Source organism: Pogoniulus pusillus, chromosome 23 (assembly GCF_015220805.1).
Source record: "Pogoniulus pusillus isolate bPogPus1 chromosome 23, bPogPus1.pri, whole genome shotgun sequence".
NCBI classification, from domain to species: domain Eukaryota; kingdom Metazoa; phylum Chordata; class Aves; order Piciformes; family Lybiidae; genus Pogoniulus; species Pogoniulus pusillus.
The window spans coordinates 21,631,523-21,645,889 of record NC_087286.1 but is presented as its reverse complement, the minus strand read 5'-3'; the positions used below and the strand labels follow the sequence as shown (position 1 = coordinate 21,645,889).

Here is a 14,367-nt window from a genome sequence, read left to right as displayed (position 1 = left end):
CTGGTCTGTTCCCTCTGCCTTGCTGAATCTTGTTAGGTGTTCAGCTGAAGCTGAGCAGGAGGAAAGACCAAACCCAGAACCCATGGCATATATCCTCAATCCCAGGTGCCTGACAACAGGTACCTCGCATCAAAGCTGTTTCCATCATGGGGAGCTCTGCAGCACTTGTGCATGCTGCATGTTTGCTAACAGCATCCCTTTTCCAAGGAAATGCACATCAAGAACTTGGCTGTACAGCTGCAGTGTGCACACTGCTTGTACTGCTTGTGGCTCTGACAGTAGCTCTGCATTTGGTGTAACTATTAACTTCCAGCAACTGTTAAGGTAGTAGCAGGCAAGTTTTTGATGTGATATTTGTCCCTTACTGTCTGCTCAGCTCCTCTGCTAGAGCTGGTGCAAAGGGACACTTCACTGTGAGGCCCTAGGATTTCAAGGCTCCATCACTGGCAGCTGCAGCTACATTGCTGCACTTTGCATTCCTGATACAGATGAACGTGTGTCTAGTGTGCTGCGTGAGCAGTTCCTCGCTGGGAACGAAAGGAAATGTTACCACAGCGCTGCAAGAGGCACACAATTCGAGCTAACTCCCTCTGGCCTTTGGAGGAGTTCAGAAATGAAGGGTGGTATAGCCCTCAGCCTTGCATTGGCAGGGATTCTGTTAAGGGTTTTGGATACACAGATGCTATTAGAACACAAAAACTTCCTTCTGTAAAAAAGGAAATAGTCCAGCTAGATGCCAAAGACAATAAAGTAACGACTTAACATCGCACTGACAAGAGAAACAATTATTTGTAATTTACGGTTTATTTTCATATACAAAAAGATAAACTTGAAATAGGTCTTTCTAGTTTTTTTTTCCTCCTATCTGTTGGGGTGTAGCTGCTTCACACAGGGCAAATACTACATTCATACTGGTTTATTCGGACACCCAGTGCAAAGCCGAAGCAGCGAAACTCCAACTTGGCAGATCTAATTTCAAACTTGAGACTCGTTTCTAAAATACCACAGTAAAAAGAAACAAAGATCCACTGCAAATTCATGAACTATGATACAATGTTCTTTCCAAAATGTACTCATTTCATAACTGCAACACAATGGATGTCTGCATTAGGCCATTTTATGTATACGTTTTATATATATATCCTTTTGCAGAATACATATATAAACTATACATAATATCAAACAAAATTAAAGTAATAATCAGCACACTTCAATCCAAAAGGGGTTACAGCAACGAGCTTAACTCTCTGTATACTTTTTTTTCTTTAACAGGATACTTTAGTATAACTTTTGTTAACTCAGTAGTACAAGCTATCTCTGATCTACATTTTATAGCTACAAGAGTGAAATATAACCTACAACATTTACATTTCACATATCTTGGTATACAAACAGTACTTATTGAATTTGAGCCAAGGACCAAAAGACTCTTCAAAAATCATTTCACCGTCTGATAGAGCTTCCTGTAATTTACACTCAGTTTATTCTGCAATCTTCTAAATCATTTACTTAATCTCATAGTTTGAATTTAAATCCATTCAAACTGGAAATCCTGGAGAAACAGGTTACTGCAAACTCTTATGTATACTCTATATATACAAGTTAAGTAACACAGCGTAATAAGACTTAGCTATTTATCCTAAAACTGATATACACATATTTCACTACGCTAGACAAGTCTTAGGATTCTTCTTGTATTCCTTTAAATAAAGCACAAATTTAGAAGTAGCTGGTAAAAGTTACGATACAATGGTTTAAAATGACAAATGGTTAGGGTGAGATTTCTTTCTGCTGGTGCCAAAACATCCTCTGGTGAGTTTCGTCGTATGCTGTGTTGTTTAACTGTATGTGTCTAATGTTACATGCAGAAAGCTCTTTCCACAAGAATTGACATCAAACTGTACTTAAGTCAGCTTTACAGTATAAAATTTGTCAAACTTAAGGACGAATGTGAAAATATTAACAGGTGAAAGATCAGGCTTTCAACTCTATCATAAGGATCATGCAGAATTCATAAGCAGATAGTTTGGAGCAGATTGACAATGGCATTGTGCGGACTCATGGCATAGAATTGAGGTCAAGAATGTTACTTAGTTTGCAGTAACCACCTCCTGCAATTCTCATCCACCAACAGATCGACTTTTGCACCAGAGTTATTCCACTGGAAGGCCAGCAACATTGCAAAATGCCTCCTTCTGGGAGACTTTAGTCTTTTTGTGAAAAGATTTACTGAAGATAATCATAAACCATCAACGCCTCTGGAACAGGAGATAGTCAAGGAGAAAACAGGGAAAGAGAAACATCTCCTTTTCTTCCTTCAGTAATAGAAATTAATTATGATTCATTATCAGTAATAAATTAATTGCTAGTACTAGCAAATTTATTACTATTTGGATTGGGAAGCTACTGTTTTGCCCAAGTAAAATACAGATTGTAAGGTGACATCAGCTACAGAGATACATTTTTTTTAAAGAGGCATTTAGGAGGGGAACACATACAGTAGTATGTTGATGAAGGGGCTAATTTGTTCTTTTTCCCCAGCAAATATAACCTGAACAGAATTCTCTTCAGCAAAGTACCTTTAAGGAGAAGTCCCTGTTGGCTGAAGGTCTGCTTTTATGAGAAGGTTCTTGGGAGAAGGCAATTGGAAAAAAAGGGCCAGAGAGGTTCTAGGTCTTGCCAATGTGTTTTTTGCTATCCACAAATTCACTCTGATGCAAGGTCCACCTTCAGGAGCTATGAAATGCTCCTATCTCCTCCTCCTCCTGTGTCAAGGCTGGAATTTTGGCTTGGGCTGTTTTGAGGGGTATTTTTGGTCTTTCATCTTTCACAGAGGTGGCTATGCAGAGATGCCAGTGACTACTGATGTAGGATTTTAATTGACTAGGATGGTTACTGGTTAAACTTCAGTTCTTTAAAGCACTGGAAAAGTTGAATAAGGTATGCTCAATGCCTTCTTTTTCACAAAACTCCAGAAGCTATGAAGTCTTCACAGAACATGTTCTAGTTTTGCAATGCTAAACCTTACCGGAATGTTGTACACCGAGTTGGTTTTTTCATTTGTTTTTTAACAACTGCAAAGATTAAGAGGCCTCTGCTTCAAAATGGGCCAAAAAAAGGCAGAAATAGTCTTTTAATCACATCATTTGCCCCATTAAAATATTGAAACAAAAGGCTAACAAAGGAAGCACTTTTCAGAAAACACTTTCTTGATACATATCCAGCACAATGCCATTATAGAGCTTCAGAGAAGCCCTTTTGGTTTCAATGTTGGAAAACAAAAAGTTTTGCTTTTTTCCTTCAGTCCTTGGGGATCACTTTCCATTTACATATACATATCACACACATACACTTGCATATATGTATATGATACATATATATAAACACCCATATATAGCAAGGTTCCTGTTTGTGGATGTTAGAATATTGTAGTATCAAGGAGAATCCAGATAGCAACACTGTTTAACATGAGATTTGAGGTAATTGGTTCTTGAAATACCTGGATCACAGACTGCATCCAGAAATAACAGCTGGGCAATGAAAAGTGTTTGTTTCAGACAGAAAAAGCTAGTAATGGGGAGGGGGGGGAAGCTTACAGCAGTTGCTTTTACATGGAAAAATAAAGGCACAACAGAATAGCATTACATTTCATGACAGCTGGATGGAGGTAACACAAGTATGATCTCTTTCTGTGGAAGTGTCCCGACACAAAGGATTACTGCTCACTTGACTGGTTGCTATTCAGCCAGGGAACCGAATGTCAGCCTTAAGCTAGAGTTTTAAAAGGGAAGTCCCATGTAAGCGAGGGACCAAGTGTGTTTAGAAAGAGCTCCAGAACACATGGCCATTTGTGGTCCCACAGAACCGGATGGCAAGTCTCCTCCTGAATCCACAAGGCTGGGACTTCACCACAGACACAGACACAGGACTCAGCAATCACAGGAGCCTGCTCAGAGTCATTTAAGCACTGATTTCAAAAGGCACTGTCAAACCACCTTCTAGGCACTGCACTGTGCTGCTGGGCTTAAAGCTCTCTGCAGAAACTCTTACCCCACAGACGCTGTGCTGTCGAGGTTAAGGAAACCGAAAAGACCAGAATGAATTCTCAGTCCAATGGGAAAAGTTAGCTCAAGCTAAACAAATACATTTAAACTTTTCTTTCCTTAATGTTTTTAGAATACCTTGGTTCGGGTACACAAATGTGGAATGCTTTTGCTCTAGGCAGGCCTTTGGGTGTGCCAGTGCTCTCCTTCTTCAGTGCCTAAGACCCAGACCATAGACTCCGACACTGGGAACACAGAGCATCTATCTGTGTGTTCTGGTGAAGCCCGATTAGTTGTGTCACTTCAGAGAGAAGGAACTTCTAGGAACTGGTTTTATCAGAACTGGCAACAGCTCCTTACAGATCATATTGTCAAGGCAGCAGGCGCAGCTGCTATAAACGCACACCGCAGCGCGCGAGCTCAGCCCGGCTATTTGGTCTCGGCAAGTCCTTCACATCCTGACTTCACAACTCACTGCAGCACCATGGCGTATGTCAAAAGACACACTCTGGTCACACATGGATTCTCACATGAATACACAAAACAACTCTTCCTGGTTAAACTGAGGATGGTCATAGAAAAGCGATAAGCATCTTTAGCAGGAGGGATGTGACATGCAAGATAACCTAAACGTAAACTCAGTGCCATCCTCCAAGCATGTCCAAGTACATCCAAACTTGCTCCTCAAACTCTTTTCAGGCTAAACTTGTTCCATCTCCTGGATTTTGATGTAGTGCACATATGTTAAACATTATATATATTTATTTGCTGTGCATATACAGACCTTTCTCCCCTTTCCCTGCAGAAACATATTAGACATTACAAAAATAATTTGTGGTATAAAAGAATTCTCACACAATGTAGAATTTTTGTTTGTATATGTAACTAAAATATAGGTTTTTTTTCTAAAAGTAAAAAAGGCAAAATGTCCTTACTTTCCTCTATTATATAGTCTATTTTATTTACAGTGTTACCAAACAATATTCTGTATGTAAAAGTGATAATAGTTTGTGTGACATTTCCTGCTTAGCAACTTCTCGAGCGGAGTGTGGCCTGAATTGGGCTGCAACATCGACACTGTCACAGGGTTGCTAACCAGCACCTTCCTCTGCAACATGAGTTTCTCCCATACTAAGTGAAACCAGATCTTTCTCCTGCAAAACAGAGCAAGTTCTGACAGTCTGCCCAGAAAGCAGCACAGGAGGAACGAAACATATTCTCTCTTTTCTGCACTGTGACATTAAGGGGAATCAGGATTGCTAATGGTAAGGCCTGACCAGTCAACCTGGAAATACTCTCCAGCAACGCTGCATTGAGTGGGCCCAAGGCTTCTGCTGCTTCTACTGAACCAACAGCTTCAAGTGGGAACAGCAGTGAGTCAGGAGACCCAGGTAAAATGCAGTGGAGTTACTAGGGGGTAGTCATGGACCTTTCTCTTTGAAACAAACCTAAAGATCTTGGCATTTCCATAGGTGTAACCATAGCTAGCATAGTATATCCCGTAAGAGAATTCCAGCTGAAGAACAATGCGGAATAAAAAGTGAGTTTCTTTTCTCTTAAGTAGAGAACTTTGTGATCAGGACTGGCTAAAATCCCTAATCACAATGAATAAGCCTGGTGTTACTAACCTGATGGTTAGAGTGGTTTGTAGTCATCTCTTACAATGTGCATACATATCTGAACGTGAGCCACGTACAATTTGGCCTTGCCATACTAACACAATTTCATTAGCAAGTCACAGCTCTTTGTCTCAAAGGGGAAAAAAAGGCAATTTTAGTTCTGGTGCTATTTCCAGTTTCAAAAGAAGAACTTAAACTTCCTCCACCTAGGAAATCAGCCCAGCCACAGCAGTAAATTCATAGAGGCAGTTAGTCCAGAGAGAGGGGAATCCTGGCTCCTGGAGTCAATGAGAATTCACCCAGCAACTGCCATACGGGAGAGGAAGGTCAACAACAAAATTCTGCCGTAGTTTTTGAAGAGCTACTTCCTCTAAGTCTGAATGGAAAGTGAAACGTAGTGCTTAGGAAGTAACATAAAGAGGGGTTGTGCCCATCAGATTCAAGGGAGTGTTGAAAGAGCTACAATTGCTTATTACAGCTACACCTATGGACATGCTCAACTGCGGACTCGAGCAAAGCCTCTGCGGTACTGGCAGAACCAAAATCATGTTGTCAGTGAGAGCTCAAGCGCTAGATTAGCAGCGAGGAAACTACCTGATTGACAGCTCAAGTGCTGAAAGACCAATAAGTTAATCAGAGCTTGTCTTCATTAATAAATAAATACCAGTTCCAAAGAACAGCTTTAGCTAAACTGGTGCGAATGTGTACATAGGCAGAAGCTGCGGGGTTGCCTCTCTGCTGCGGCAGCAAGACACACGTACCTACACACGCCCAAAATTCATCACTGAGCACACGTGCAATTTGCAATTCTCGTCAAGATCAGTTTCTGAATCCTGTGGACAAGATGATCTATAAGGAACCGTTACACCAGGGAAGATGCAATACTTTACAATCAACATTTGGTCAAAGTCTGTAGGGTCCTGCAGTTCCCCGCAGTAAGATAAGCTACACGTGAGAACTTTTGTTTATGCTTTTCCAAAAGAGAAGATTTCAGAGACTGTCTGATAGGCTATTAAAAATTACATGGCACTTGCAATAAATACTTTAAAGCTTCTTAAAGAAATCAGGATAAAAAAGCAACTGCTGTAATAAGCCTGTTTTAGCCATAACACATAATGCTGAAGGAAAAAATCCAGAACAGCAAACAGATATTAACAGTTAAAAGACAGTACAGCTTTTTTCTTTCTGCATCAGCATGAGCTGGCTCCCATTCGTGGGCAAATGGCAGCAAGCCCACCTCCAAGCAAGTATTCACTCAATCGTAACTGCTTTACACTCCACCCCAACCCTTACATCACTTCACTTCTAAAACAGTCACATTTGTATGTAAAGCTCAGTGCAGAAATGTATTAAACATGAAAAACACTGATCCTGCAAACATTTACCATCACGCTTAACATTAAGTGAGTACCTAATGTCGTGACACCAGAAGAGCTACCTACACGCTTAACGCCAAGCGTAGGTATGTTGCAGCATCAGGCCCAAAGATGCCAACTACTACTGGGGACATCATCTGGGTGCAAATGGTATTGTTCTGTCTGGTCTTGTCAGGGTGTTCTCAACAGAAGCACATCAAGAAACAGAAACGTCCAAACCTACGCACGGAAATACAGTTACATGTGTGTACACACTAATATGCAATATACATTCAGTAACTTGAAAGAATAGGTTAAGACTTTATTCAGATAGACAAATTAAGGCAATTTTCTTAATGTCTCTTCAAGATAAAAAACCACGTCCTCATCTGTGACCTCTAGGTTTTAAAGCTATATTTTCCAAGAAATATATTTGAGTTTTCTTTATATTTTCTCCAATTAGCAATTTTGTTTGCTTAATAATAAATTATATCTGCAGGAGGATGCAGGCTGACAATTTGGCAGTGGCAGGACGTCCAATTCATTCACGTCCTGCAGGCTTTGTACAGGTTCCTGACAGGGTGATTAGTTGAGGACTGCATTTTGGCTTAATGCAAAGTCAAATTTAGAAGTTCTGGCCATCCAGTGGACTTTACTTTGTCAGTCTAGCAAGATACAGAACTCATGTTCTAATCAAAGTTAAAACCACTAAAAATAAGAAAGGAAAAAAAAAACCACAGAAAAAGACTTAAAAAAAACAAAAACAGAAAGAAAAAAAGAAAGATTAAAAAGAAAAAAAGATGTACTGTCCTTTCACTAAAACAGACCAAAAAAAGAGCACAGAATGGAAACAGCCTTCACACATAAGAGCGAATAATGCCCAGGTACCTTATACAGGCAGTTATTCTACAATTGTACACAGTTATTTACAATGGTGCTTTAGAAAACAAAACAGAACAAAACTGGTAGCACTTCCTAAAAGAGTTTGGAACTTTTTTCCTTTTTTTTTTTTTCCTTTTTTTTTCTTTTTTTTTTTCCTCTTGTTTTTTTTTTTTTTTTTTTAAAACTCCCTTGTCATAAAAGCCAACTTACATTAAAATATACTTACTACAAGACAAACACAACTAACAAAATATATAATAAAACTCATACAAGTAGAAAATTCTGAGGTATTTCTGGTTTGAGGTGGTCTGTGGTCATGAAGTTTTTCATTATGTTTTTTTTTTTCTTTAACCTTTTTCAGTTTAAACCTCGGAAGCCACATAACATGTGTGTGTGTGTGTGTGTGTGTGTGTGTGTGTGTGTGTTGGGGGGCTTTTCCTTGGGTTGTTGGTTTTGTTGGGTTGTTGTTGGGGTTTTTTTTAAGGGTTTTTTTGTGTGTGTGGTTTTTTTTTTCTTAAACATTGCATGTTTTGCAAATTAAAAAAATATTTCCATGTTGAATCAGCAGCATTAGGAACATTCACTGACTAGAGCGAGTTTATGGCATAAAAAGAGTAACGGTATTTTAAGATTATGCACCACTTGAAGCCAAAAGTTTCATCACAGAGTAAGGAGAAAGCAGCGTCAAAGAAACCAGTGGGAGAGGCGCTGCGACAAGCACTGCTCCACCCAGCTGCCTCCGCATCCAGCAGCTCGGCAGTTCCCAGGCTGCTCAGATGCCACAGCAACCATCTGCTGCTGGTTCAGGTATTTCCACCTCCCCACCCCCAAATTAAAAATGAAACTGAAACAATACAGAGCCAGCTTTCACACCTTGCCTCTTCTCACCATCTGCACCGTTAGCTTGGGCTGGCGTTTAATCAACCCCGAGGCTGAACTTCTTCAGCCGACTGGCACTTAAAGCAAGACACAAAGTTTATCCCTTCTTCCACTTTTTAACCAAGGTGCTTCTAAGAGCTCACCTCTTGAGATTACACTACTTAAAAGCATCCTTCCCAGTAATACTTGGAGTCAAAAAAATAAAAGGCATTTAATAGTTCTGCTTTGTTCTTTTACCAGCCAAGCCTCAGACTGGAGGGTAAAAGAACTAGCACCCTGCTTACAGCCATTGGCTCTTCAACTCAGCTTTCTCCAGACACTGCAGCGGTTAATACTCTGCCCAGAAATGTCCTTTCCCTCCTCTAATGGTTACCTGAGAAGTAGCTCCATAGCAAATGATGTTTCTCTAAATGCTGCCAGGTCCAACGTCACTCTCCCCACCCCTATTCTACTCTCCCCCCTTCAATTGTACCCTCAAGAATGAACATTCTCTGCCCAGCTGCTTGTTTTTCCCGTGACAATGACACCCGTTAGATCCGTAAAAGACACATCTGCTGTTTTGTTTTTTTTTGAAGCTCACTTCCAGAATAAAAAAACAATTAAAAAAAAGGAACTGAACCCAATACCAAAATCAAACGGGGAAAAAAAAACAATCCTTTTGAGGAAGGTGGATTCTTTACATAACAGTCTTAAGTTTCCTCCACAGTTTGCAGCATTGTGTTTTCCAGGAGAGTAGGTGGTTTTCCTTTATGTCACAGATGCTCCACTCAGAAGACAGACCGATAAAGAGAAACCCGGACAACTGAAGAAAAGAACAACTGAAGTGAGTTTGTTGAGGTTCTGAGGTACCTGCACCTTTTCTGCATTCATTAGTCGGCACCTGAATGCTTGCTGAAATGTCCATTTGTTTTTCAATACAGTAGAGCAATGTGCTGGTAAAATTGATCCAATCCAAAAATAATAATAATAATAATAATAATAATAATAACAACAATAATAATAAAAAGTCAAGATAAAATAGCAGCTGCATTCATGTGTTTGTTGGATTTTTGTGGTTTCGTTGGGTTTTTTCCTCTCTGGTTTTACTTTTTTTTTTCTTTCTTTCTTTAAACTTCTTTTTCTTCTTCTTTTTTGTTTAATTTTGAAATCCACTGAGTCTGGAAAGACCAAAAGCGAACCAGGGCTTAGATACTAGACTCTTTGGGCGGTAAGTCCACGTTGGTGACAGATGTCACGATGGAGACGAGGCAGTCCGAGGTAGTGCCGTTCAGGGATTTGCGGATCTGGGCGATGCGCTCCTCGACGCAGCCTGCCGAGAGCCGAGCCTCCGCGTCGTGGTCCCAGCACTCTTCGATGGTCACGCAGAGCTGCGCCAGGCCCTGCGGACAGCAAACGGCAGAGAGCACCCTCAGCCACGGAGTCCGGCCAGGGACTGCAGAGGGGGACATGCAGAAGGACCGTGGGAGTCCTGGTGGACAATCAATTATCCACAGGACAGCAGTGGTATAGAATGGGTTAGGTTGGAAGGGACCTCAGCCAGTTCCAAACCCCCACCACAGGCAGAGAAGCCTCCCAACAGAACAGGTTGCTCAAGGCTTCATCCATCCTGGCCTTGAACACCTCCAGGGAGGCTGTGGAGCACAGAAGCACCCAATGTGATCAAAGATCACATTCTGTGATTCTGTGCTCCACAGCATCCCTGGGCAACCTGTGCCAGTGTCTCACCACCCTCACTGCAAACAACCCTTTCCTAACATCCAGTCTGAATCTCTCCTCTGCCAGTTCAAACCCATTACCCCTCATCCTGTCATTACAAGACCTTGTCAGTAGTCCCTCCACAGCCTTCCTGTAGGACTCCTTCAGATGCTGGAAGGCCACTATAAGGTCTCCTCCAAGCCTTCTCCAGGCTGCAGAGCCCCAACTCTTGTAGCTTGTCCTCATAGCAGAGCTGCTGCAGTCCTCTGACCATCTTTGTGGCCTCCTCTGGACTGACTCCAACAGTTTGATGACCTTGTGGCCAAGAATCCTGGGGTACACTAAGAAAAGTGTGTTCAGCAAGTCAAGGGAGGGTCACCTGCCTTTCTACTGCCCTGGTGAAACCACATCTGAAGCAGTGTGTCCAGTCCTGGGCTCCCCAGTTCAAGAGAGAGCAGGATATACTAGAGGATGGTATAGTTCCCTAGAGGGCTGTGAGACCTGGGATCTGTTTTACAAAGGAAGGCTGAGAGAACTGGGGCTGTTCAGAAAGGTCAAGACTGAAAGGAGATCTTGTTAATGGTTATAAATGTCTGAAACATGGGTGTCAAGAAGGGTGGCCAGTCTCTTTGCAGTGGTGCCCTGATAGGGTAAGGGGCAACAGCTACCAACTGGAACACAGTTAAGTTCCACCCTAATGTGAGGGAAGGCTTCTTTACTGTGAGTGTGACAGAGCACTGGCACAGGGTACCCAGAGAGGCTGTAGAGGCTCCTTCGCTAGAGATTCCAAACCTGCTTGGACGCATTCCTGTTTGCCTCGCCCTAGGTGATCCTGGCTTTGGCAGGGATGGTTGGACTAGATGACCTCCAGAGGTCTCTTCCAAACCCTACCATTCTATAATTCCATGACTATCTTTGCAGCAGATGGAGAAGTCCACTGCCACATCTTAATGCTGGAAAGAAAAGCTAAGACTGTTTTCTCTATGGTATGCTTTAAAACAAACAAAAGTATGTGCTTTCAGGGGTTTTTAAGCTTCTGCTTTCTAAGGCTGTAAAGTTTGGTCACAGTTTTATTTTCATATACCTCAAAGCACTTGTTTTAATATCAAAATACATCCCAAGATTCAGTAGTTACAGCTTTAACAGACATCAAGCATTAGAATTCCCATGATAAAACCCTAAGAGCTGGCAGCACCGCATAGCTACTACTATCAGCTACCACATCAGCTGCTTTGTTTATAATCACTTCTGTAGATATCCCCAAAATATCCCAATTCAACACTGCTGGAAAAGCACCACTCTCATTTGAACTGCAATACTCCTTTTTATCTACAACCCCCAGCTCTCCTTGACTTCTGGGCAATGCATTAGCATGCTGAGTCTAGCCAAAACCATGGCAGTTTGGTCAGAATAGAGGCATTTAGCTTCTTTCTGAAGCCCTGAGAGACTTCCTCACCTGCTCAGTTTCCCAGTCTCAAAAAAATCATCTCTTTCATTAAAGACATGAGCCTAAAATTATCTACCTCTGGGACACCCATGCTGCATTTTGCTCCACTGTCTGCTTTCCTTCACATCTAATTAATTTTCCCTCAAAAAACTGTTCATGTGTTGCAAGCTCCCCAGCTTGTGAGGAACATGTCTCCAATGGTATGGATCATTTGCCTAATGACAGGGATTATTTTCCATTCTTTCACTATATAACAGGAAAACCACCACATGCTCCACATTCAGCACTGGCTGGCTTTAATCAGTGCTGGTTTACTTCCTAAATACAAGGGGCAAAGGGAAAGGTGAGCATGAAGGTATGGAGCAACAACTCATTCGTGAGCACTTCCTCTCTGGCACTGGGAGCAGGGTGGCCTGGTTAGCTTCTCCCTGAGGCTCAGCCGTGATGCATAACCACATCCTCGCTTCCACCACATAACCACATCCTCGCTTCCATCGCACAGGGAAGCATTTTGCACTCTTAGCCAGGAGGGACATACGGGGTGTTTGAGCCAGTGATCCTTGAACACAGGGCGCATCTTCTTGTGAACCACCACTTCCTGCAGGTCCTCAAGGGATGGGTGCTGACCTATTTCTTCTTCAAAAGGCAGCATGTATTCATCCACAGGACCTAAGGTGCACACGGGAGAATTGGGTTAGTATGGAAATGCCCAAGCGAGCTGCGGCTCCAGGACAACCTCAGCCTGCTGCAGCAAAGCCTGAGGCTCACTTGCCATTGCTGCTGCATGGGGTTTACATCCCTCCTGCACGATGGACTCTGCTGTCCCTTTTGCTTGTCTGGCCACGCATTTTGCATCTCATCAAGTTCCCAATACCAACCCTCAGTCAGGCCTCCTGATCCCACCTCTCTCCTTGAGGAGGCTTGCCAGGTAGTCTGTGATTTATTTCAATAGAAAGAGCAAATCAGCCCATCCTCCTCACGTTTTAGCAGTGGTTCCACGACCCAGAGTAACCTAGAGGAAGGTCTCAGCACGACAATAATTTCATTTTAGGCACTGACTAGCAAGGTCAAGCATCTACAACACTTAGCATTTCTTGCTTTGTGATCTGGCTTGTTCAGTCCTGAGAGGGTGGAACCAAACAGACTTGTTCCAAGTACCAGCTCCTAAGTGCAGGATGACTTCTGAATGCTTTAGTTCTACCAGTGAACTGCCCTGGGCAATGGGAATGAGCCAACTGTTACAACTATCAGTGCCCATGCTGGATAGGAGCAATAACTTCTGCTCATTGAAACGTCACTTGGCTTTCAGCAACCTGTAGGTGCTCTCTCACTAATGGCAGCCCAGCTTAACTGATGGGCTTTCTCAGGCTGCTCCACAGCATCACTTAGGGCTTCTTGGTATCAAAAAGCAACTTATTTCAAGAATGGAGATATTTCAAGAGGGCCTTTGCAGTCTAAAATAAAAGAGCTGACCACTTGAGCTGGCCATGAACTGTGATACCAACAACGTGATGTTTAGGTACTCTAAAGGAAAATGAGATCACTGCACCAGCTTCTCATTATTCTTGCTGACACAATGCCAGTCACTACACCAAACTGGAACATCCATTCCAACAGATAGCACAATAGCACTCATGACCTTCTTCCTTCAGGAGGAATCAAGGCTATGAAGAGCTGCACTGATCTCCAACCCAACATGCTGTTCACACAACACCACTTCTGAGCTAGAAGTGCAGATGAGGTTTAGTGTAACTCCCCATCAACATCATCCCAAAAGAAGCCTTCCCTCTGATTTAATGGTTCTGTATATGGCACCTGGAGAATCTTGGACATTTGCTGTCTAGAAGAGTTGGAAAGGTAAGACAAATACGACAGGCAAAACCCCAGGGTGATACCTGAGGGACATCCACAGAGAAGGGTTATTTCTACATACACAGTCTGGGTACCATGGCTTCACCCTGCTGTGCTCCTACCTCCCTGCTCCTCCTGCCTTTGATTTGGTTAGCACAGTTTTGAAGAAAAGGCCTTATTTTACCACACACTTATGCAGACATACTAATTATAGCCAAGCTCCTTACTCCTGGTGTTATACTAAGAAAACCACTTGAAGTCCAGGTGAGATACTGGTATTTATAAACCTGTGTCTGTACAAGAAGAAAAACATCGGAGTGAGCAGCTTTGGAGCTACTACAACAAAACTAGTTCTTCCCTGCCCAGGGGCAAGGTCCCACAAATGGCAAGGATGTCTCCAAAGGGCAGATGTGCCACTTGGACAGAAAAAAAGGCCCCATTTTGCAGCATCATTTTAGGATTAAAAAACCCCTATGTGATTAAAAGTTCATTCTTTGGGTCATTCAGGAGAAATTGAGATCCCCCAAAGTCGTAGATGGAACAACAAACTCTGCCCACTGCTGAGGGAGTGCTTCATCAGCCACAGTCGAAGATTA

At 42.3% G+C, this 14,367-nt stretch overlaps 1 protein-coding gene across 2 annotated transcripts in view; it reads right to left on the bottom strand.

Moving 5' to 3' along the window:
• Positions 1-6,806: 6,806 nt before the first annotated feature.
• ACVR2B (activin A receptor type 2B) overlaps positions 6,807-14,367 on the bottom strand; it is a 109,339-nt gene continuing 101,778 nt past the window's right edge. For both annotated transcript variants that reach the window (XM_064162877.1, XM_064162876.1), the window contains 2 exons: positions 12,459-12,589; positions 6,807-10,157 (listed from right to left, as the gene is read on the bottom strand). In XM_064162877.1, coding sequence (XP_064018947.1) covers positions 9,963-10,157; positions 12,459-12,589 — 326 coding nt within the window. In that variant the 3' untranslated portion in view covers positions 6,807-9,962. The remainder of the gene's footprint in view (positions 10,158-12,458; positions 12,590-14,367) is intronic.